Source organism: Chiloscyllium plagiosum, unplaced genomic scaffold (assembly GCF_037043375.1).
Source record: "Chiloscyllium plagiosum isolate Xiang-an unplaced genomic scaffold, Cpla_swu_hap1 HiC_scaffold_23, whole genome shotgun sequence".
Lineage (NCBI taxonomy): Eukaryota > Metazoa > Chordata > Chondrichthyes > Orectolobiformes > Hemiscylliidae > Chiloscyllium > Chiloscyllium plagiosum.
In genome coordinates this window covers 27,945,276-27,968,905 of record NW_028270161.1, presented here as the reverse complement: position 1 = coordinate 27,968,905, position 23,630 = coordinate 27,945,276, and the positions used below count along the sequence as shown (strand labels likewise).

General features: G+C 40.6%; 1 protein-coding gene across 3 annotated transcripts in view; it reads right to left on the bottom strand.

Annotated features, from left to right (window-relative positions):
* Positions 1-23,630, bottom strand: part of fbxl13 (F-box and leucine-rich repeat protein 13) — a 317,084-nt gene that overhangs the window by 49,795 nt on the left and 243,659 nt on the right. For all 3 annotated transcript variants that reach the window (XM_087999504.1, XM_087999505.1, XM_087999506.1), the window contains exon 20: positions 22,391-22,474. In XM_087999504.1, coding sequence (XP_087855630.1) covers positions 22,391-22,474 — 84 coding nt within the window. The remainder of the gene's footprint in view (positions 1-22,390; positions 22,475-23,630) is intronic.

The following is a 23,630-nucleotide window of genomic DNA, read 5'->3' as shown; positions in this document are numbered from 1 at the left end:
CTGTAGTATGAATTGTTTTAAAACACCAACATTTATTTTTATGCATTCTCCAGCTTCCATTTCTTTCTCCACTGTAAAAACTGATGCAAAATGTTCATTCAGTATCTCTTCCATCTTCTGGGGTTCAACACGAAGACGAGCACCTTGATTTTTAAGGGGCCCTATCCTCTCTTTAGTTACTCTCTTATTCTTAATGTACTTGTAGAATCTCTTCAGATTATCCTTGACCTTATCTGCCAATGCTATCGCATATCCCTTCTTTGCCTTCCTGATTCCTTTCTTAAGAATGTCCCTAAACTCTTTATATTGACTAAGAGATTCAGTTGAACCACGTTATCTATATCTAAAATGTGTTTCTGTTTTGTTCTTGACTAAATCTCAACATTTTTATTCATCTATTGTTCCTTAATCTTACCAGCCTTACCCTCACTCTGACATGAACATAATGCCATTGAATTCTAACCATCACACTGTTAGATATCCTTTACCTGCAAACAGTCTACTCAAATCAACTTTTGAAAATTCTTGTCTCATGCCATTAAAATTTGCTGCTATCCAGTTAAAATCTTTAACTTTAATGGAAGGCATATTCTTTTCCATGAACATTTTGAAACTAATAGAATTATGATTGAGCTGCCTTCTTGATCCATTGCCATTTGTGAGGAGTAGGGGCTGTCAGGGCTATTAGAAAGGGAATTCCAGTATTTTGACTTAGCAACTTGGAACAATTATATAGTTCCAAATAAGGATGGTGTGTGGCTTCGAGTGGAACTTGAAATTTGTGGTATTCCCATACATCTGCTGGCCTTGTCCTTTGAGATGGTACAGATCATGTGTTTTGAAGGTGCTATAAAGGGGACCTTGATGATTTAGGGCAGTGCATCTTGCAGATGATACACACTGCTGCCCCTGTGTATTTGTGATCAAGGGAGTGAATGGTGTCAGTGTCTTGAGTATTGTTGGAGCTACAAACATTAAGGCTGGTGGTGAATACTCCACTACATTCCTGACTTGTAACTTGCACTTGGTGAACAGGCACTGGTAAGTCAGAAGGTGAGCTACTCTTTGCTGGATTCCTTGCCTTGTCTCTGACCTTCTCTTGCAGCCACAGTATTTATGTGGCTTGTCCAGTTCAGTTTCTAGTCAATGGTAACTCTCAGGATGTTAATAGTAGGATATTCAGTGATGGCGATACAATTGAACGTAAAGGAGTGAAGGTTATTTTCTATCTTGTTCGATAGTCATTGCCTGGCTGGTGCTTGTGTGGCACAAGTACTACTTGCCACTTAATGTTGTCTGGGTCTCATTGCATATGGACACAGACCGTATTAGTAGCTGAGCAGTCACAAATGGTGTTGAGTATTGTACAATCATCAGCGAAAATCACCATTTCTGACTTTATGATAGAGAGAAGGTCACGGATGTTACAGCTGAAGATGGCATGACCTATGACACTACCTTTAGGAGCTCATGCAGTGGTATCCTGGAGCTGAGATGACTGACTTCCAACAACAAACATTTTGCTTCATGCCAGTATGATTCCAACCAGCAGAGAGTTTTCTCTCAGATCCAACTGACTCCAATATGTTAGGAGTCCTTGATGTCATTCTCAGACGAATACTGCCTTTATGTCATGGACAGTTGCCATTGCCTCCTCTTTGTAGTTCAGCTCTTTTGTTCATATTTGGACCAAGGTTATAATGATCAGGAGCTGTGTGGTCCTAGTGGAATTGAAGTTGAGCTTCAATGAGTTGGTTATTTCTTTGAAAGTACCACCTGATAGCAATGTTGATGACTTTGCTTTGCTGATTATCAAGAGTAGACTGATGGATGCTTATTGATCAGATTAGACTTCCTGTTCTTAGTGAACAAGAGACATATGGAGAATTTTCAACATTGTCAGGAAGCTGCCAATATTGAAACTGTATTGGGGCATGGCTTGTTGTGGATTACCAGTCTTCAGTATTATTGCTAGAATGTTATCAGGGCCCAAAGCCTTATCCAGGGCCCATAACTTTATTAAGTGCCTTCAGCCACATCTTGACACAACATGGACTGAATCAAATTGGTTGAAGACTGGCATCTGCTATTCTTAGAACCTCAGGTAGAAATAGGCTTGGATCATCTACTCAGCATTTCTAACTGAAGATGGGTGCAAATGCTTAAGTCTTGTCTTTGACGGTGAGGATATTTGTAGAGTCCCTACATCCTACTAGTCTCAATAAATTAAGAATATAAAAACAATGAAAAGGATATTGTTTCACAAACCATAATGTATTCTACACAGCATGGATTCCAGGGCTCACCTACGGTATTTAATCTCCTAATATCTTTACTATTCATTCTTGGTCTACTATATATTGGGGTAGAGATTTCTACTGGGAGATGACACTAAACAGGCAACATCAGATTAGTCACCTGTTGTACTCTGTACCGAACGTCCCATGTTCTAAGATCTGTTCTTCTCCTAACTCTGCAGTGGTTCAATAAACATTTGAAGATAAAATAGCCAAAATGGCACATAATATTCTAAAGATTGTGAAAAGAAATTGTAAAAATACAAGGAATCCACTTAATTTAAAAAGTTCTGCTCATAGATATATTTCTAAGTCCAAATGGTGAGTGGCTTGGACAGGAATATCGAACAGTACATTTCAGGAGCAGGCCCACCATGCCTGAGTCCATCATGATGCTACTCGAAACTAATCCCATCTGCCTGCACATGGTCCCTATCCCTCTATTACCTGCCTGTTCATGTGCCTGTCTAAGTACCTCCAACTTTTGCCAATGTGCCTGCTTCTATCACCCACCTCAGCAGATACCAACCCCTGTGTAAAAAAACTTGCTTCATAGATCTCCCTTAAACTCTATATCTCTCAGAATTTTGTATACTTATATCAGGTATCCCCTCAACCTCCAATGCTGTAGTGAAAACAATCCCAAGTTTGTCCAATCTCTCCTTATAGTTACTACAATCCAATCCAGACAACATCCTGGTAAACCGGAACTCCATTAACAAACATATAGATTTGGGCTCCATTTACTAATCTCTCAGAAATAGAACCAGAAATGATATCACCCCCATCACACACCTCCCCCCCCCACCACGCCCCCCACCCCCACCCCCCAACAACAAACCCAGATCTATAAATAGCAAGTGGCACAAGACACCAACACTTCATCGGAAGCTCACTGATGTTACTTAGCATGGTGATGAAACTTCTGAGAACATACCCACCAGCTCAGTGAGCAAGCTGACAACCCGGTCCACAACCTGAGCTACAAAGCTTCTCCAAAATCTCAAACATCCTGGTAAGGTTTTTACAGTTAAAAAGAGTGGCGTGAGAAAAGCACAGCATGTTAGGCAGCATCTGAGGAGCAGAAGAATTGATGCTTCGAGCATAAGCCCTTCATCAGGACTGTGGTGGGGGGGAGCTGAGAGATGAATGGGAGGAGGTGGAGCTGTGAGGAAGGTAGTTGGGAAGGCAATAGGTAGTTGGAGGTGGGGGTTGGTAGTGATAGGTACGAGGAGAGGATGGAGCAGATAGAGGGGAAGGAAGATGGGGAGGTAGGACAGTTCAAGAGGGCAATGGCAAATTGGAGGGTTGGATCTGGGATGAGGTGGGGGGGAAGGGAGATGAGGAAACAGATGAAATCGACGTTGATAGGGGTGGTTGGAGGGTCCCAAGGTGGAAGATGAGGCATGTTTCTTCCAGGCGTTGGTTGGCTTAATTTGGCAGAGGAGGCGGCCCTGGATTTGCATGTCCTTGGGGGAGTGGGACGGAGAGTTAAGTGGCCAGCTACAGGGTGGTTGTGTTGTTTGGTGCGTGTGTCCCAGAGATGTCCCCTGAAACGTTCTGCAAGTGGGCGTCCAGACTCCCCAGTGCAAAGGAGACCACATCAAGAGCAATGGACACAGTAGATGAAGTGTTTGGATATGCAGAAAAATCTCTGCTGGATATGGAAACATCCTTCGGGGCCTTGGATGGAGGTGAGGGGGGAGGTGTGGATGCAGGTTTTACACTTCTTGCGGTGGCAAGAGAAGGCACCAGGAACGGAGAGTAAGTTGGTGGGGACGTGTGGATCTAACGTGGTCTCTGCAGAATGCTGATAGGGATGAAAAGGAAAATAAATCTCTTATAGTGGGCTCTGATTGTAGGTGGTGGAAATGGCAGAGGATAATGTGTTATATCCGGAGATTTGCGGGGTGGAATGGGAGGACGAGGGGGGGTTCTATCCTTGTTGAGGTTGGAGGGGTGAGGTTCAAAGGTGGAGGTGCAGAAAGTGGAGGAGATGTACTGGAGGGAATTGTTGACAAAAGGGAGGGGAAATTATGGTCTTTGAAATAACAGGCCATCTGGAATGTTCTGGAGTGAAAATCCTACCCTACCCCCCACCTCCCCCAATATTCCTGATGAAGAGCTTATGGCCGAAACATAAATTTTCCTGCTCCTCGGATGATGTGTGGCCTTCTGTGCTTTTCTAGTGCTACTCATTTCGACTCTGATCTCCAGCATCTGCAGTCCTCACTTGCTCCAAAGTTCTCTTGCATCCTGTTCAAAACTTCCACATCCTTCTTTTTGTACAGTGACCAGAACTGCGCACAGTACTCCAAATGTGGCCTGACTAAAGTGTTATATAGCTGCAACATGACTTATCAACTTTTATACTCAATGCCCTGACTGATGAAGGCAAACATGCTGTACATTTTCCTTATAAGTTTATTTACTAATGTTGTCACTTCCTGGGAACTATGGGCTTATACCCTAAGATCCCTATGTAAATCAATGCTCCTTAGGTCCTGTCATTTAATTTATATTTTCCTCTTGCATTTGACTTCCTAAAATGTATCACCTCAAACTTGCCAGGATCCATCTGCTATTTCTCCACCTAATTTTCCAACTGATCCATATCCTTCTGTATCCATTGATAAAACTCTCATTAACAACAACTCCACCAATTTTCATGTCATCTGCAAAGTTACTAATCAGACCATCTACATTTTCTTTCAAAGGACAACAGAGGTCCCTGATCCTTATAAAACACCAATGTTTACAGAAAAATATCCCACTACAAATACCCTCTTGCTTATATGACCAAGCCAATTTTGTATCTGACTTAGCAACTCACCAGGGATCCCATGTGACATTATATTCTGGTCTAGCCTACCATGAAGGATCTTGTCAAATGATATAGTAAAGTCCACACAGACAATATCTAATGCCTTACCCTCACAAGTCAACACTTCCTCAAAAATTTAAATTAAATTTGAGAGAAAACTTCCCACACACAACTATGCTGACTATCGCTAATAAGTCCTTTCCTTTCCAAATGTGAGTAAATCCTATCGCTAAGAATCTTCCCCAATAATTTCCTACTGCTGATGTAAGGCTCACCAGCTTATAATTTCCTGAGTCATCCCTGTTGCCCTTAAACAAAGGAACAATGTTGGCTATTCTCCAGTTATCTGGGATAAAAACTGGCTAAAAAGGATACAAAGATCTCTATCAATATCCTAGAAATCTCCTCCCTTGCCTCCCTAAATATCATGGGATAGATCCTATCTAGCCCTGGGAACTTACCAACCTTTGTTTTTTAACACATCCAACAACCCCATCTTAATATCAACATACCCAAGAATATCAGCATACCACTCCATAATCTTAGCATCATTTATGTCCTTCTCCTTGCTGAATACTGATATGGAATATTCATTAAGGACTTCACCCACTTTTTGTAGTTACACTCATAAATTCCATCCTTTGTTCTTGAGTGGACCTATTGTTTCCCTGGCCACCCTCCTGCTCCTAATATACGTATAAACAGGAACAATTTCCGCACCGGCTATGATTACTATGAAGGGCTCTTCTCTTCTCTTTGCTCAGATGTGGTGACACTCAAGTTAAATCACCACCACTCATCTCTTGCTCACTCTCTAATAAAAGATGACCCGATGGTCCTCTGGAACTATGGTGACTTTACCTTTTAGATGCTAGACAGACTTTGGGAAGTTACTAGCTGCAGGATTCTTAGCCTTTGATCTGCTCTGTTAGCCGTGGTATTCATATTGCTAGTCCAGTTCAGTTTCTGGTCAGTGGTAACCCTCAAAATGTTAATAGTGGGGGTTTCAGTGATGGTAGGCTCATCGGGAATGATGCTGAACAAAGAGACCTTGAATGGAGGTTCGTAGTTCCTTGAAAGTGAACAAGGTAGTGAAGGTGTTTGGTATACTTGCCTTTTTTGATCACTGCATTGAGTATAGGAGTTAGGGTGTCATGTTCCATCTGTACAGGCCACTTTTGGAATACCGTGTTCAATTCTGGTCTCCCTGCTGTAGGAAAGGTCATTAAACTTGAAAGACTTGTAAGGATGTTGCTGGGATTGGAGGGTTTGAGATCTAGGAGAGGGTGAATAGACTGGGGCTGTTTACCCTGGAGTGGAGGCTGAGGGGTGACCTTATAGTGGTTTATAAAATCATGAGGGGCATGGATAGGGTAAATAGACAGGATGGAGGGAGTCCAAAACTAGACAGCATAGGTTTATGATGAGAGGGGAAAGATTTAAAAGGGACCCAAGGGGCAACTTTTTATCACAGAGGGTGGTGCATGTTTGGAATGAGCTGCCAGAGGAGGTGGTGGAATTGTACAATTTCAACATTTAAAAGACATTCATGGGTATATGAAAGGGAAAGACTTAGAGGGATATGGGCCAAGTGCTGGCAAATAGGACTGGATTAATTTTGAATATCTGGTCGGCATGGACAAGTTGGACCGAAGAGTCTATTTCCGTGCTGTACAACTCTGATTATATGACTAAATGAACAACTTTATAGCACAATTTTCCTTACCATTATGCATTATGTACATCATACTTTGGGGGACCAAAAAACTGAAGAAAGAATGTTGAAGATTTAAAATTACATTTATCCAATTTTTGCTAAGTTATGTCAGATGATAATGATGATTTAACGGTTTAATCCGCAAAGTTTCAATTCAGATCCTAACCACTTCACCAAACCTTTGCTCAACTATTTCAGTGTGGTTAAATATAAGTTGTGGAAAATACCATTGTCTATTTATATATACTGTAAAATACCATTCCTTGATGATTTATATGGAAAAGTTTGTTTTTCGTTGAATCGGAACTGTGGATCGGTTTTCCAAATTACTTACAGCTGACTGCATCAATTCTTACAGTTTTCTGTTTTTATGAAAATTTCCTAAACTTTAACTCATAACTTGCATATTTTATATAGGAAATCATTTGTTTAGTAGATCATAAATATAGACTCAAAAGTATAAAGGGCAATCAGAAAAATAAATGATCCAGTGCAAGGTGACATTAATTTCATAATCTTCACAGTGATACTTCATGGTACAATATCAGTAAGTAGGTACAAAGGTCATTGTCATACACAGAAGTTCAATTATGGAAGAAGATTATAGCTGAGTGAATAATCTGTTGCACTGCAAAATAACAGTAGTGCAGAAAATAATGAGACTAAAACATGTTAAATAACCAGGGCCAGATAACTGCTGTCCCAACCTGTTTTGAAACAAGTAGGTGAGAACTTTGCAGATGTCCTAACTACTATCTTATAAAGATAGTTTGGTTCAGAAACCATTCCTTTGGATTGAAAAATTTCTCATATGGCTTCAGTATTTCAGAAAGATGAGAGTGGGAAACAGGAAGTTATTGACCAATTAGTTTAACATTCCTTGTCAAAAATGACTGAATTTGAATATTTTTTAGCTGATGAGAGAGCCAGCATGGTTTTGCAAAGCATTTGTCATACCTGGCAAACCTCACTGAAGTGTTTGAAGAGATGACTAAAGTAGTAACAGAGCAATATCTATGGATCTTATTTTAATAGATTTACAAAATGAATTTGATAAAGTTTTAAGGCTACTAACTAAAGGTGAAGCTCATAAATTTGAAGCCAAATTATTGATCTGGTTAGGAAATTGATTCAGTGGCTGGAGACAGTGAGTAGGAAGAATGGAATGCATTCTAATTGATAGGATATGAGTTGTGGGAGAATCTGCCCAGATTAGTGGAAATTAGTTTGGAGACGGAAGGAACTTCATTTCTGCCTTCTTCTGTCTTTCCTGAGGAAGTGTTTGGAGTAGAGGGGAATAAATCAAGAAGGAAATTAAAATTGTTAGGTAGACAAAATAAAAAGGCATTTTACATAGATTCTCTTATCTTTCAACAATGGATCAGTCCTAATTAATGAGTGAAAGTACTGAAGCCTCTCATGGATGTTTACTACCTGACCCACGAAAAATGTTCCAATTAGAAAGGCCATTTGTACTTATGAGAGTGGGATAATGATGTCATGGATGTCCAAAGGCTGATTCAACCTGAGTACTAAAATTGGATAACAAATGTTTAAAGTCTGAGCCTCTGAATTACTAGTCTACTATTACTACTATGACGCTACCTGATACTTTGAGATCTGACTATATGCAACCATACCAAGAAATTCATTTTAGTGAATTCCCCCAACTTGAAAGTCCCAGATGCTATCATCCTGTAACAGTTAGCAAATCATACACATATTCAGGCCTTCAAGATAGATTGCCTGATGTTTACTAGGCAACAAAAGATGCCATTTCTTTCACTATCTCACTTAATATTGGAGGGCCTTCAATAAAATCAGTAGACCAACAACACAGTGGATCAGACCATCACCTGGCTAAAGGAGAAATTTCACTGCTTAGATTGTTTGGAGATATTTGCAAAACATGCTTGAGAGGGTAGTGCTTATGGTAGTGTCCTGTTCTTTCATTATACCTTTAACAAAAGATAATTAAAAACCCATTGTGAATCCCATTAATGTCCATCTTAGCCCAATTTTAGCGGGTAATCTGGCCCAGCCAGCTGAGACAACAGCAAAAATACTATAAGAGTGGTAGTGATGGAAGTGTTACTTTCAGAAGGGACTTCAAACAAAGTCCTACATCAAAGATGAATGTGTAAAATTAAAGTGCCTGGGATTGGGAGTAGTGAGAGATCGTTAGAAAACTGGTTGGCAAATGGGAAACAAAGAGTAGGAATAAACAGATCATTTTCCAAATGGCAGGCAGTGATAATGGAGTATTGCAGGGATCAGTGCTTGGACTCTAGGTATTCACAATATACATCAATGATTTGAACAAGAAAACTAAATATAATATCTCTAAATTTGCAGTCACAAAGCTAGGTGGTAGGGTGAGCTGTGAGGAGGACATAGAGATACTCCATTATGATTTGAACAGCTGAGAGTATGGAACATATGAAGTTATGTAATTAACTTAATGGAGTAATGCATGCATAGGATCATGTTACAGATGAGCAATAGCTGGGCTCATATAACAGATAATGGTAACACACTATGATAGGCTAGTTAAAACATGTGATAGATGAGCTAATGCTAAACATAATGGTGGTGTAATGTGATAGGTTGACTGTAAAGTAGCAGAGCAGTGTGGCAGAAGATGATCGGTTTAGAAATACAAAGCAAACTAGTATGATTGGTTATGCTAATGAAACCAGATAAGCGCAGAACTAGGAAAGTATAAACAGAAGGGGCCCCAAGAATGTGTGGGCAGACAGGGAAGACATTTTCTGACTGCCACAGCTTTTGTTTGCAAATAAAATTTCAAATTCGTGAAGGATTTTCTGTGTCAGAGTATCAGGTGATCTTTCCACAACAAGAGCATGGGCAAATGCATGGCTGGTGCAGCATAATGAAGATAAATGTGAGTTCATCATTTGAGATAGCAAAATTAGGAAGCAGATTATTGTCTGAATTGCTAAAATTTGGGTGTCTTCAGTTACTGAAAAATTGTATGCAAACGTTGTGCCAAACATGACGCAAAATTAAACTAATCCCTTCTGCCTGCCCTTGGTCCATTTCCCTCATATGTTAACATTCATTGAGGGGATTCACATATAGGAGTGGGATGTCAAGCTGCAATTATGCAGGACCTTGGTGAGACCACACATGGAATCTCGTGTGCAGATTTGGTCTCCTTATCTTAGGAAATATATTCTTACTATAGAGGGAGTGCAGTGAAGGTGTACCAGACTGTCCTGGGATGATAGAACTGATATATGAGGAGAGGTTAAATCCATTCGGAATATACACAAACGAGTTAGAAGAATGAGTGGATCTCACAGAAACCTATATAATTCCAACAGGACTAGACAGGGTATGTGCAGGAAGGATGTTCCTGATGACGAGGGAGTCCAGAACCAGGGGTCACAGTGTAACAATATGGGGTGTACCATTCATGACTGAGATGAAGAGAATTTTTTTTCACCTTGAGACTGGTAAGCCTGTGGAATTTGCTACCACTGAAAGCGGTTGAGGCCAAAACTTTTGTATGATTTCAAGGCTAAATTGGATAAAGGTCTTGGGGCCAAAAAGATCAAAGGGTCAGGGGGGAGGGATAGCAAGGAACAAGCTATTGAGTTGGATGATCAACCATGATCATAAATAATGGCGAAGCAGGCTTGAAGGGCCAAATGGCCTACTCCTGATCCTGTTTTCCACGTTTCTATGTAACTACTGTAATGCTAAGAGATTACAGCTTCGTGCTTATTCATGCTACTGACATGCCCTGAGAGCACTATGTCAATTCTCAAACTGAGGGACCTCAAACTGAACATAGATTCATAGGGCCTCAGGACATAGAAACACAGAAACATAGAAATTTTGGAACCGGAATCTGCCATTCAAACCCTTCAGCCTCTTGAGCCTGTTCCACCATTTAAATGAGATCATGGCTGATTTGTGGCCAAACTCCATATGCCTGCCTTTGGCTCAAACCCCCTGAATACCTTTGTTTAACAAAAACTTAGTTCCAAACCTCTACCAATCTGTGTGTAGAATCCCTTCCCAACATCTCCCCTGAACGGTCTGGCCCTAACCTTTAGACTATGACCCCTAGTTCTCGAATCCAACTGGTGAAAGTAGTTTCTCTTGATCTACTTTGTCTTTTCCTGCTAATATCTTGAAGACTTCAATCTGCTAACTCCTTAACATTCTAAACAGACCGAAAACAGGCCAAACTTGCATAATCTCTCCTCATAATTTAACCCCTGAAGTCATTCTTGTAAACGTATGCTGTATTCTCTTTCTAAGACCAATATATTTCACAATTTGGAAAATTAGATCATAAGGCTGTGCTACTTCTCCCGGCTTACAAGCAGAAACTGAAGTGTGTGGATCCAGTATGGAAAGTCATACAGTGCTGGTCTGAGGAAACGAATGAGCTCCTACGTGACTGCTTGGAGTTGGTGGACTGGTCCAAAATCAAGAACTCAGCAGTCAACCTAAATGAGTATGCCACTACCATCAGACTTCTTCAGTAAGTGTATAGAGGACTGTGTGCCAAAGAAGTTAACCTGAGTGTTCCTTTTACTGGAAACTGTGGAGAAATTGGGAGATCCACTCCCTACTGAAGTCTAGATCTGAGGTGTTCAAGTCAGGTGACCCTGATCTATACAGGAAATCTCGGTACAACCTTTGCAAAGCCATCAGGCACACCAAGATTCAATACCAAACTAGGCTAGAGTCTCAGAGTAACCACACGAACATGATATAATGGGCTACAAATATAAGATTTAATATAATTTAAAATTTAGTATAAGATAATCAGAGGATTAGATAGGGCGGACAGTGAGAGCCTTTTTCCTTTGATGATGATGGACATAGCTTTAGGTTGAGGGGTGATAGATATAGGACAGATGTCAGAAGTAGTTTCTTTACTCAGAGTAGTAAGGGCGTGGAACACACTACTTACACAGTAGTAAACTCGCCAACTTTAAGGGCATTGAAGTGGTCACTGGATAGACATATAGATGAGAATGGAATACTGTAGGTTTTATGGGCTTAGACTGGTTTCACAGGTAGGCGTAACATTGAGGGCCAAAGGGCCTATACTGCAGCATAATGTTCTATGTTCAAAGCGAAGTCAGGTAAAATTGCTGACAACAATGTACCCCTCCCTGATGAGCTCAATGCATCCTATGCTTGTTTTGAACAGAAGGAAGGTGAAATGTTGTCACCTGCCCTGACAGTCTCAAGGTACCTCGCACCCGCAGAGTCAGCCCTGCAGAGATCAGATTGGCCTTGAGAGTGAATCCATGGAAAGTGACTGACTCAGATCGAGTCCCTGGTCATGCGCTCAGATCCTGCATAGGCAAGCTAGCCAGAATATTCAAAGGCAGCTTTAACCTCTCCTTACTCATATCTATGCCTTCCACCTGTTTCAAGAAGACCACTATCATCACAATGCCAAAGAAAAACCAGGTAGCATGCCTTAATGACTACCACACAGTGGCTCTGACATCCATCATTATGAAGTGCTTTGAGAAATTAGTAAACCAACTCCGACCTCCCAAATTGCTTTGATCCACTATAATTTGCCTACCATCGCAACTTGTCCGTGGCAAAAGCCATTACCCTACACTCATCTGCAGAACAAGGGTAGCATTGTGGCTCAGTGGTTAGTACTGCTGCCTCAAAGAGCCAGGGACCTGGGTTCAATTCCACCTGTGGGTACTGTGTGGAGTTTGCACATTCTTCCCATATCTGCATGGGATTATTCCAGGTGCTTGCATTTTCTCCCACTGTCCAGAGATAATGTTGTACCGGGGTGGACAAAGTTAAAAATCATACAACACCAGCTTATAGTCCAATAGGTTTATTTGGGAGCACTGGCTTTCGGAGTCAGAAGAAAGAGCAGCACTCCAAAAGCTAGTGCTTCCAAATAAATCTATTGAACTATAACCTGATGTTGTGTGATTTTTAATTTTGTCCACCCTAGTCCGCAGACTCATCGAGTCCACACTGATCTTCCGAAGACCATCCCACCCAGACCCACCCCATCCCTGTAACCCTGTATTTCCCATGGCTAATCCACATAACCTGCACATCCCTGGATACTATGGGCAATTTAACATGGCCAATCCACCTAACCTGCATATCTCTGGACTAAGTTAAAAATCACACAACACCAGGTTATAGTCCAGTAGGTTTATTTGGAAGCACAAGCTTTCAGAGTCAGAAGAAGGAGCAGCACTCATATGATTTATCTGGATAGTATGCAAAACAATACTTTTCACTGTATTTTGGTGCATGTGACAATAATAAATCAAATCAAAAATCAAGTTCTTCCAAAAGTGTGGTGTCCAGATCTGTACTCCAAGTGGGGTGGAACCAGGGTTTTGCATAGCTGCCAGCACAACTTCTCTGTCCTTATACTCCAATCCTCTAGACATAAAAGCCAGCATTCTATAATTCTTTTTGATTATTTTCTGCATCTGGTCTTGGCATTTTAAAGATCTATGTACTCAAAACTCCATATCTCTTTGAACATTCACTGAATTTAACTTCAAACAGTCTAGAAAGTATCCTGATCCATCCTTTTTCTGTCAGGTATGGATAACCTTACACTTGCTTACATTGAAATTTGTCATAATTTTCCCAATCACCTAGACTACCAATATCCCTTTGTAACTTTATGCTCACATCAACATTGTCTTTAACGCCCCTAATTTTGTGTCATAAGCAAATTTTGTGTATATGACTTTCTATTCTACTATCCAAGTCATTCATCAATAATGTGAATAATTAAGGCCCTAACACGGATCCTTGTAGGACATCACTAGTTATATCCTGCCAATTTGAGTACCTCCCCATTATCCCTACTTTCTGTCACCTGCCACTCAACCAATTTCTCAGACATGGCAGTAATTTGCCCTCAATTCCTCAAGACTCTACCTTAGTTAACAGTCTCTTATATCAGACTTTATCAAATGCCTTCTGGAAATCCACATAAATAACATGCATTGATATTCCACTACCTTGGCCACTGCTTCAAAACAATTCAGGGGTTTGTCAGGCATGACCTATCCATCATGAATCCATGCTGGCTCTCCATGATTAACTGAAAATTCTAGGTGTTCAGTTAGCCTTTCTTTGATTAAAGAAAGACTCCAACAATTTCTCCACCAAAGATGTTAGGCTAATTGTCCATAATTCCCTGGTTTTCCTCTTTTCCCTTCTAAAAAAAGCAGAGTGACATGTACAGTTTTCCAATCAAGAGGATTACACCTGAATCTAGGGAACTCTGAAAGATTATAGTTAGCGAATCTGCAATGTGCTCTCCTACTTCCTTTAACACCCTTGAATGGAAATCGTCAGGTCCTGGAGATTTGTTCTGTTATTTTCCTCATTGTCAGATGTTTTATTTAATTTTATTTTATTAATCTCTTCAGGACTTCCAGCAGCTATCTTCCTTTTCTACTGTAAATACTGAGGTAAAGTAACTCATCAACATATCTGCCATTTCCCCATCGTCATTAACAACATCCCCACTTCCAATCTTTCATGAGCCAACACTGCTTCTGACCACCCACTTTCCCTTTATGTTACTGTAAAATTTCTTTTATTGATTTTGATGTCCCTCACAAGTTTCCTTTCATAATCCCTTTTAGCAGCTCTTATAGGCTGCTTTGTGACCCTTTACTGGTCTATGTATCTTTCACATTTGGCAGGATCTGTTGCTTGTCGCTTCTTTCATGGCTATTTTTTCTGTGAAGTGGAGCTTTTCCCTCTTAGGGGTATACGCTGGTTCTGTATTGCATTAAATACTTCTTTAAACATCTTCCTCTGGTCAGTTGTTTAATCCATTAGCAGATTTTCCCTGTTTACTGTGGACAGTCTGTCACATCTCATTAAAGTCAAACCTATCTAAATCTAAAATTCTAGTAACTGAACATGCTTTTCACTTACATTTAGCAGGGCTAATCCACCTACCCTTTGGACTGTGGGCGAAAACTGAACATCAGGCTAAAATGCACAGATATGGGGAGAATGTGCAAACTCCACACAGTTACCAAAGGCTAGAATCAAAATTGGGTTACTGGCACTGTGAGGCAGCCATGCTAACTACTGTACCACCATGTTGCCCTAAGCAAAATGCTTTTGCTTAAGAACTGTTTTATTGTTAGAAAGAAATCTGCAACATGGCTTGCTTATGTTTCAATAAGAAACCACGTTGTTAAATGAGAACAAAACAAAATATGGAGTTTTCAAGTCAGATTTCAGTCTAAAAATAATACTTGCAGGTCTCATAATTGGATACTGTATGCTTTATTAACTGTGTTCTCCACCTGTCCTGCCATTTCTCATTCCTTATGCATGCATATACCCAAGTGTTGCTGCCCCTACCCATCCTTTAGCTAAAGGCATTTTATTATCTACTGTTCCTCAATGCTCTTTTTACCAAATGTATCTCCTCACACTTTTCCGCAATAGTCTTCAACTGCCAACTCACTCCACCAACTTATCAATGTCCTTTTCAAATTCTACATTGTCCCCCTAGGTTTACAAGGCTTTCATATTTTTGCAAACTCTGAAACTGTCACCTGCATTCCAAGAACTACATCATTAATATAAATCAGGAAAAGCAAGTGTCCCAATACTGATCTCTAGGGAACTCTACTTTAAACATTTCTTTAACTTTAAAAATCTATTAACCAATATTGTTTCCTATTACTCAATTTTGTACATATTGTGATTGTACCTTTTATTCTGTAAACTATAATTTTTCTCAAATCTGTTGTGACACGTATAGGACAATTGTTGAAAGTGAGTGTACAGCACACCAATAGCATTAATCTCATCAATGATCTGCTACCTCTTCTAGAGCTCCAGCAAACTGATTAAGATTGAAATCCATGCTGGCTCTTCCTAATTTAACACATTTGTCCATGTGACTATTAATTCTGTTTGTTTTCAGATATTTGTTTTGTTTTCAGAAATTATTGTTTTCAGATATTTCCCCACTACCAAAATTAAGCAGATTAGTCTGTCATTGCTTTGTTTATGCTTACACATGTTTCTGAACAAAGGCATAAATGTTTCCAATTCTCCATTGCTTTGATAGCACACCTGAGACCAGGAAAGACTGAAAGATTACAGCCAGTACAATTTCCAGTCTCATTTACTTCAATATCCTTAAATGCATTTCATCTGATTCTTTTCCATGCCAATTGTTGGTGCCAGTTTATCAATTTTGAACCATAATATTGACTGAGTTTTCTTCTCAGCTACTATGGTTTGGGTAACATCAGCTTCCTTAGGTGCAAAATATTAATTTAATACTTCAGTTATGTCTGCCTCAATGTGCAAACCTCCTTTTTGGCCCTTAATCACTCCATCTCCTTCGTTTACCACCTTTTACTGTTTATGTGCATATCAAAGACTTTGGGATCCTCTGTTAGCTGCCATCTTTATTCATAATCCTCTTTGCTTTTCTTCTTTGCATTTTTCCTTCTGTTCTGAACATTTTGTATTTAGCCTGGTTCTCAATTGTATTTTTCACCTAATACCTGTCATAAGCACACTTCTTTTCTTCTTTATCTTAATTTCTATGACCTTTTCATCAGGGAATTTTGGATGTTTTAATTTTCCCTTTTGAGGTAATATGTCTTGATTGTATCTGAACCATCCATTTGAAGGTATCTCATTGATTTACTACAGTTTTTCCATTATCTTTTATTTCTTCTCATTTTTTAAAAACTTCTGGTTTTGTAATGGTACCAGAGAATAGCTAATTTGTAGACTTTTCGCTGTATCCCTGTACTTGAGTACATGTGACAATGAAATCTAATTCCAACTCCATTATTGCCCCATTAAAATTGGCTAACCCCGTTATTTACTCTTACATTGAATTTTCCATTATATGTTTTCTCAGCCATTCTAAACCTTATAAAATTGAATGATCACTGTTCCCTAAATGTTCCTCCACTCTCTTGATACAGTTGGCCTAGCTCATTCCCGAGAACTAGGCCTAGCAGTATCTCCTTTATTGGTGGACTGCAGTAGAAAATTCTATGAATGCTAAGAATTCCTACCTTTCTCTACCCTTATCACTATCATTATTCAAATCTATAGATAATTAAAGTCCCTTATTATAACTACTCTTCATAAGCTGCACTTCTCTATAATTTCTGTACAGATTTGTTCATCTGCATTCTCCCCACTAGATTTCACTAAGAAATGTAACTGCATCCTTGCTTCTTAGCTTTAGCCAAATCGATTCTGTCCCTGAACTCTGAGAGATCCTCTTTCTCCATTACTTCAATGCTCTCCTTAACCAATATTGACAATCTTCTTTCTTTAACTTACATTCCTATAATTCCTGAACATCCTGTAAAGAGAAATATTTAACACCCAGTGCTGCTGTTCCACAATCACCACAACATCCATAATTCCACATGATAACTCACCATCCTTAGTTACTATTGTCTGAATTCACAAACATGCAGTTAACTCTGCTTTTTAATTTTTCATTTCTCCTTTATTCTGATTGCTGCTGTTAACTTATTATTCACTGTTACAGAGCAGTCTGGCTGTACCAGTATGTTGTGCATGCAGGCATTATTCTGTAATGTTTTCTCCTGGTTCCCACAACACTGCAGAGTTAAAGTAACCCCAACCGCACCAGCAAAACACCCCACAAGGAACTCACACCTGGCTCTGTCAGTGCGACCTGTCCAATTTATACAGGTACACTTTCTTCTTTTAAGGGCTTTAGGATCCTGGGGCAACCTTTCAATTAAGCCACTGTACGGAGATAGGAGAGCTTGGCAGAAGCCCAAAACCTAGCCATGTGAAAGACACATGTACAAAAATCATATGGGGTGCAGACCAACTAGCATTAGGTAGTGGAGTTCATGGAAACGTCTTCAATAATGAAAATTATCATTAGAACCTAGTATATACTGAATACCATGTATTGTAGTATTTCGTATTTTTAAATACAAAATAAATTGTTATAAATAACAATTATGGGTGGCACGGTGGCACAGTGGTTAGCACTGCTGCCTCGCAGCGCCAGAGACCCGGGTTCAATTCCCGCCTCAGGCGACTGACTGTGTGGAGTTTGCACGTTCTCCCCGTGTCTGCGTGGGTTTCCTCCGGGTGCTCCGGTTTCCTCCCACAGTCCAAAGATGTGCAGGTCAGGTGAATTGGCCATGCTAAATTGCCCGTAGTGTTAGGTAAGGGGTAAATGTAGGGGTATGGGTGGGTTACGCTTCGGTGGGTCGGTGTGGACTTGTTGGGCCGAAGGGCCTGTTTCCACACTGTAAAGTAATCTAATAATCTAATCTAAAATAAGCCTAAGCCTGAAGACTGTTTTTGATCTTATCTTCTCCTCACCTGTCTGTCTTGAACCCAAATTCTCATCTTGAGTTAGTCTTAGTGCCCCAGGAATTTGAAGCTTTCTTTCTTATACCATCTTTGCAGATACACAGTCATGTGTTTTATCCTCCTATTTCTGCACTGACTTGTGCAAGATACTGGAGAATCTAGAGACTACTACTTTTGTGGTCCTTCCTCTGAACTTTTTACCAGTAGCCATATTTTTAAATGTAGGATCACATCTCCCTTCCTAGTTACATTAAGGTACCAATGTGGAGCATGACCTCTGGCTGATCACCCCTCTCAGGAGAATATCCTGCAGCAACTGATATTGATGGCCAAGTGGTATTATCATTAGACCATTAATCCAGAGACCCAGATAATGTTCTGGGGATCCAGGTTGGAATCCCGCCACAGCAGATGGTGGAATTTGATTTTTTTAAAAAACAGAATTAAGAATCTACTGATGACCATTAAATCATTGTCGATTGTTGGAAAAATCCATCTGGCTCACTAACATACTTCAGGGAAGGAAATCTGCCATTCTCACCTGATCTGGCGTACATGTGACTCAAATGTGGTTGATTCTCAATTACTCTTAAATGGCCTAGCAAGCCATTCAGTTATACAAGTAGCTATGAAGTCTCAAAGAAATGAAACTGGGCGGATCACTGGGCATCGACCTCAGCAGCAGAAAAGGCAATGGCAGAAATTGCCCAGTCGACCCTGAAAAGTCCCCCTCACCAACATCTGGGGGCTAGTGCCAAAATTGGGAGAGCTGTCTCACAGGCCAGTCAAGCAACAGCCTGATATAGTCATATAGAATCATAACTTACAATGTGTCACCATCACCATCCCTGGATATGTCCTGTTGACCAGCAGGACAGAGCTAGCAGCACAATGGTATACAGTCAGGAGGGTGTTGCTTTGGGAGTCCTCAGCATTGATCGGAATCCCATGAAGTCTCATGGTTTCAGGTTAAACATGGACAAGGAAACCTCCTGATGATTTCCATGTACCACCCTCCCTCAGCTGATGAATCAGTACTCCTCCATGTTGAACAACACTTAGAGGAAGCACTGTAGATGGCAAGGGCACAACATGTACTCTGAGTGGGGGATTTCAATGCCCACCAGCAAGGGTGGTTCGACAGCAGTACTACAAATTGTGCTGGTTGGCTCCTAAGGGATATAGCTGCTAGACCGGTTCTGTGGCAGGTGGTAAGAAAACCAACAACAAACATACTTGACCTCATCCTTACCAATCTCCCTGCTACAGATGCATCTGTCCATCACAGTATCAGTAAGAGCAACCATCACATTGACCTGGTGGAGATGAAGTCCTGCCTTCACATCGAGAATAACCTCCATCGTGTTGTGTGGCTCTATCACTGCATTAAAATGGGACAGACTTCGAACAGATCTAGCAACTCAAGACTGGACATCCATACTCTAGCATAATCTGTAACCTCATGGCCCAGCAAATCCCCTATTCAACTATTACCATCAAGCCAGGAGATCGACTCTAGTTCAATGGAAAGTGCAGGAGGCATGTCAAAAGCAGCACCAGGCACGCCTGAAAGCGAGGTGTCAACCTGGTGAAGCCACCAGACAGGAGTACTTGTATGCCAAACAGCATACGCAGCAAGGAATAGAGCTAAGCAATCACAACCAACAGAATGGATTTAAGCTCTGCAGTGCTGCCACATACAGTCATGAATGGATGTGGATGATCAAACAACTCACTGGAGGAGGAGGAGGCGGTGGCACCACAAATATCCCCAATCTTAATGATGTGGGATCTCCGCACATCAATGCAAAAGTGAAGGCTGAAGCTTTTGCATCAATCTTCAGTTTGAAGTGTTGTGTGGATAATTCATCTTGGCCACCTCCAGTGGTTCCTGGAATTATAGATTCCAGTTTTCAGCCAATTCAATTCACTCCATGTGATATCAAGAAACAGTTGGAGACATTGGCTATTGCAAAGGCTACAGGCTACATTCTGGCAATATTACTGAAGACTTGAGCTCCAAAACTTGCTGCTCCCCTTGCTAACCTGTTCCAGTAAAGTTACAACACTGGCACCTACCCAACAATGTGGAAAATTGCCCAGTTATGTCCTATACATAAAAAGCAGGGCAAATCCAAACCGGCCAATTACTGCCCCATCAGTCTACTCTCGATCATCAGTAAATGATGGAAGGTGTCATCAACAGTGCTATATGCAACACCTGCTCAGCAATAACCTGCTCAGTGATACCCAGTTTGGGTTCTGCCAGGGCAATTAAGCTCATGAACTCATTACAGCCTTGGTTCAGACATGGACAAAAGAGCTAAATTCCAGAGGTAAGGTGAGATTGACAACCCTTGGCATCAAGGCTGCATTTGATTGAGTACAGCATCAAGGAGCCCTATAACTGTGGAATCAATGGGTATTAGGGTGCAAACTCTCCAGTGATTAGAATCATACCTGGCACATAGGAAGATGATTGTGGCTGCTGGAGATCAGTCATCTTTGCTCCAGGACATCTCTTCAGGAGTTCCTCATGGTAGAAACCTAGGCATAACTCCCTTCAACTGCTTCAATGATGAGCTTCCCTCCATCATAAGGTCAGAAGTAGGATTTTTCCTGTCAATTATTGCACAATGTTCAGCAGACTCATCAGACATTGAAGCAATCTGTTTCCAAAGGCAACAAGATCTGGACAAAATCCAGGCTTGGGATGACAAATGGCAAGTCACATTCTCACCAACCAATGCCAGGCTATGACCCTCACCAATAAGAGACAAGCTAACCATTGCCTCTTGACATTCAATGGTATTACCACCACTGAATCCCCCACTATCAAAATCTTGGGGATTATCATTGATCAGAAATTCAACTGGACTCACCAAATAAATGCAGTGGCTACAAGAGCATCAGAGGCTAAGAATACTGCAGCAAGTAACTCACCTTCTGACTCCCCAAAGCCTGTCCACCAAGGCACAAGTCAGGAGTATAATGGAATACTCCCCACTAGCTTGGACGAGTGCAGCCCCAAAAATGCTCAAGAAACTTGGCACATCCAGGACAAAGTAGCCCACTTGATTGACAGTTCATCCACACACCACCACCACTGATGCTCAGTAGCAGCAGTGTATACTATCTACATGGTGCACTGCAGAAGTTCACCAAAGATCCTCAGATGGCACCTTACAAAGCCATGACCATCTCCATCTAGAAGAACAAAGGCAGCAGATATATGGGTACACCACCATCTTCAAGTTCCCCTCCAAACCACTCACCATCCTGACTTGGAAATATATTGCTGTTCCTTCACTGTTGCTAGGTCAAAGTCCTGGAATTCCTTCCCTAATGGTAATTGTGGGTCAACAATTCAGCATTTCAAGAAGGCAGGTCACCACCACCTTCTCAAGGGCAAGTAGGGATGGACAATAAATGCTGGCCAGCCAGCAACACCCACATCCCATAACTGAATTTTTTAAAAATTGTATCACCCAAATTGGAAGGCTACCATGTAACTTGCTTTCTTCCCTGCAAACAATCCTACCTAATAAAAGAATGACCTATTATAGAAAATGCTCTGTTGCAACCAAGTAACAAACGAAGTAAGCTAAGCTGATTTGTTGATAGGCTCCATATTTATGTGCCTGCTCCGAGAAGGAAACTCATCAGCTCCAATTCCTGGGATGGGAGGTTCATGAGTGCTTTGCATATGTGATTTACTGATCCATGTCAGTCTTTGTAAATGGTTTGCTTGCAAGTGAGCCAAAAAGCCTGTCAGATAATTAATTGCTTCCTAAGAAATTTATATATACATTATCTACATATGCATTATTGTATTAATCCAAATTTGACTCTCTTGAAAATTAAGTGTATTTCTATTTAACATATATTACTTGTATATTTTTTAAAAAGACCAATCTTGCAGGCATACATAAAAGCTGCTACAACATGCATTTTGTTAATGCAAATTCACTGTAACGCGATAGATGAATTGGAGACGCTGTTTCTAAAGTGTGAACTTTTAAAGCATGTGTTGGTTGTAATGCAATTCCTGCCCCATTAGTTTAAATGATGCTAGTATTATGCGATTTTCTTATAAAATAGGATTGCACAAGAACAGAACTACCGCATTACAGCAGAACCGAGTATAGTAATATACTCCTAATAACACCTGAATTTTACCTGTAATCCAATATCAGTAACTCCTGAACACTCTGCTACTGTAAACTCTGTTATCCTGGTGTTGTTGGAAAGACTTCCTAAACCCTGTCAAGGAACCAATGGAAATTAAAAGAATTATTGAAATAAAAACTTAAAAATCGAGTTTCGTTTAGTCTAGATTATTACAATAATAACCAACAGATGAAATGAATCATGACTGTTGTCAGAAAACTGGGTATAGAGGGGATAAGCTCATAATTTGATTTACTGAGTGAATGTACCACATGTTAAACTAGATGCTAAGCAGACCAATGTCCAAAAGGGATGAGAATAAGTACCTTAAAACCTTAATTTTTACATTTTAATGAAGTTTTTTTAAAAAAATGTTTATCACCCAAATCCAAGATGTTTATTCTGCAGCCCACTCTAATACCTGGGATGATGTGAAGTCTGGAAGGGTTAATGCTGAAGACTGGGACCACCCAATCTTATGATGTCATAATGTCTTAGGCAGGAAAGGAAAAACTACTTCATAGAGTCAGAGTCAGACAAAAGGCACAGAAACAGACCGTTCAGTCCAACTCATCCATGCTGACCAGATATCTCAACCCAATCTAGTCCCACCTGCCAGCACCCGGCTCATATCCCCCCAAACCCTTTCTATTCATATACCCATCCGGATGCCTTTTAAATGATGCAATTATACCAGCCTCCACCAATGCCTCTGGCAGCCCATTCCACACATGCACTACCTTCTGCATAAAAAGGTTGCCCATTAGGTCTCTTTTACATCTTTCCCCTCTCACCCTAATCCTGTGTCCTCTAGTTCTGGACTCCACCACCCCAGGTTAAAGACCTTGTTTATTTATCCTATCCATGCCACTCAATTTTATAAATGTCTATAAGGTCACCCCTCAGCCTCCGACATTCCACGGAAAACAACCCCAGCCTATTCAACCACTCACTCAAATCCTCCAACCTTGGCAACATCCTTGTAAATCTTTTCTGAACCCTTTCAAGTTTCACAACATCTTTCTGATATGAAGGAGACCAGAATTGCATGCAATATTCCAAAAGTAACGTAACCAATGTCCTGTACAGCCACAACATGATCTCCCAACTCCTGTACTCAATACTCTGACCAATTAAGGAAAGCATATCAAACGCTTTCTACACTATCCTTTCTACCTGTGATTCCACTGTCAAGGTGCTATGAACCTGCACTCCAAGGTCTCTTTGTTCAGCAACACTCTCTAAGACC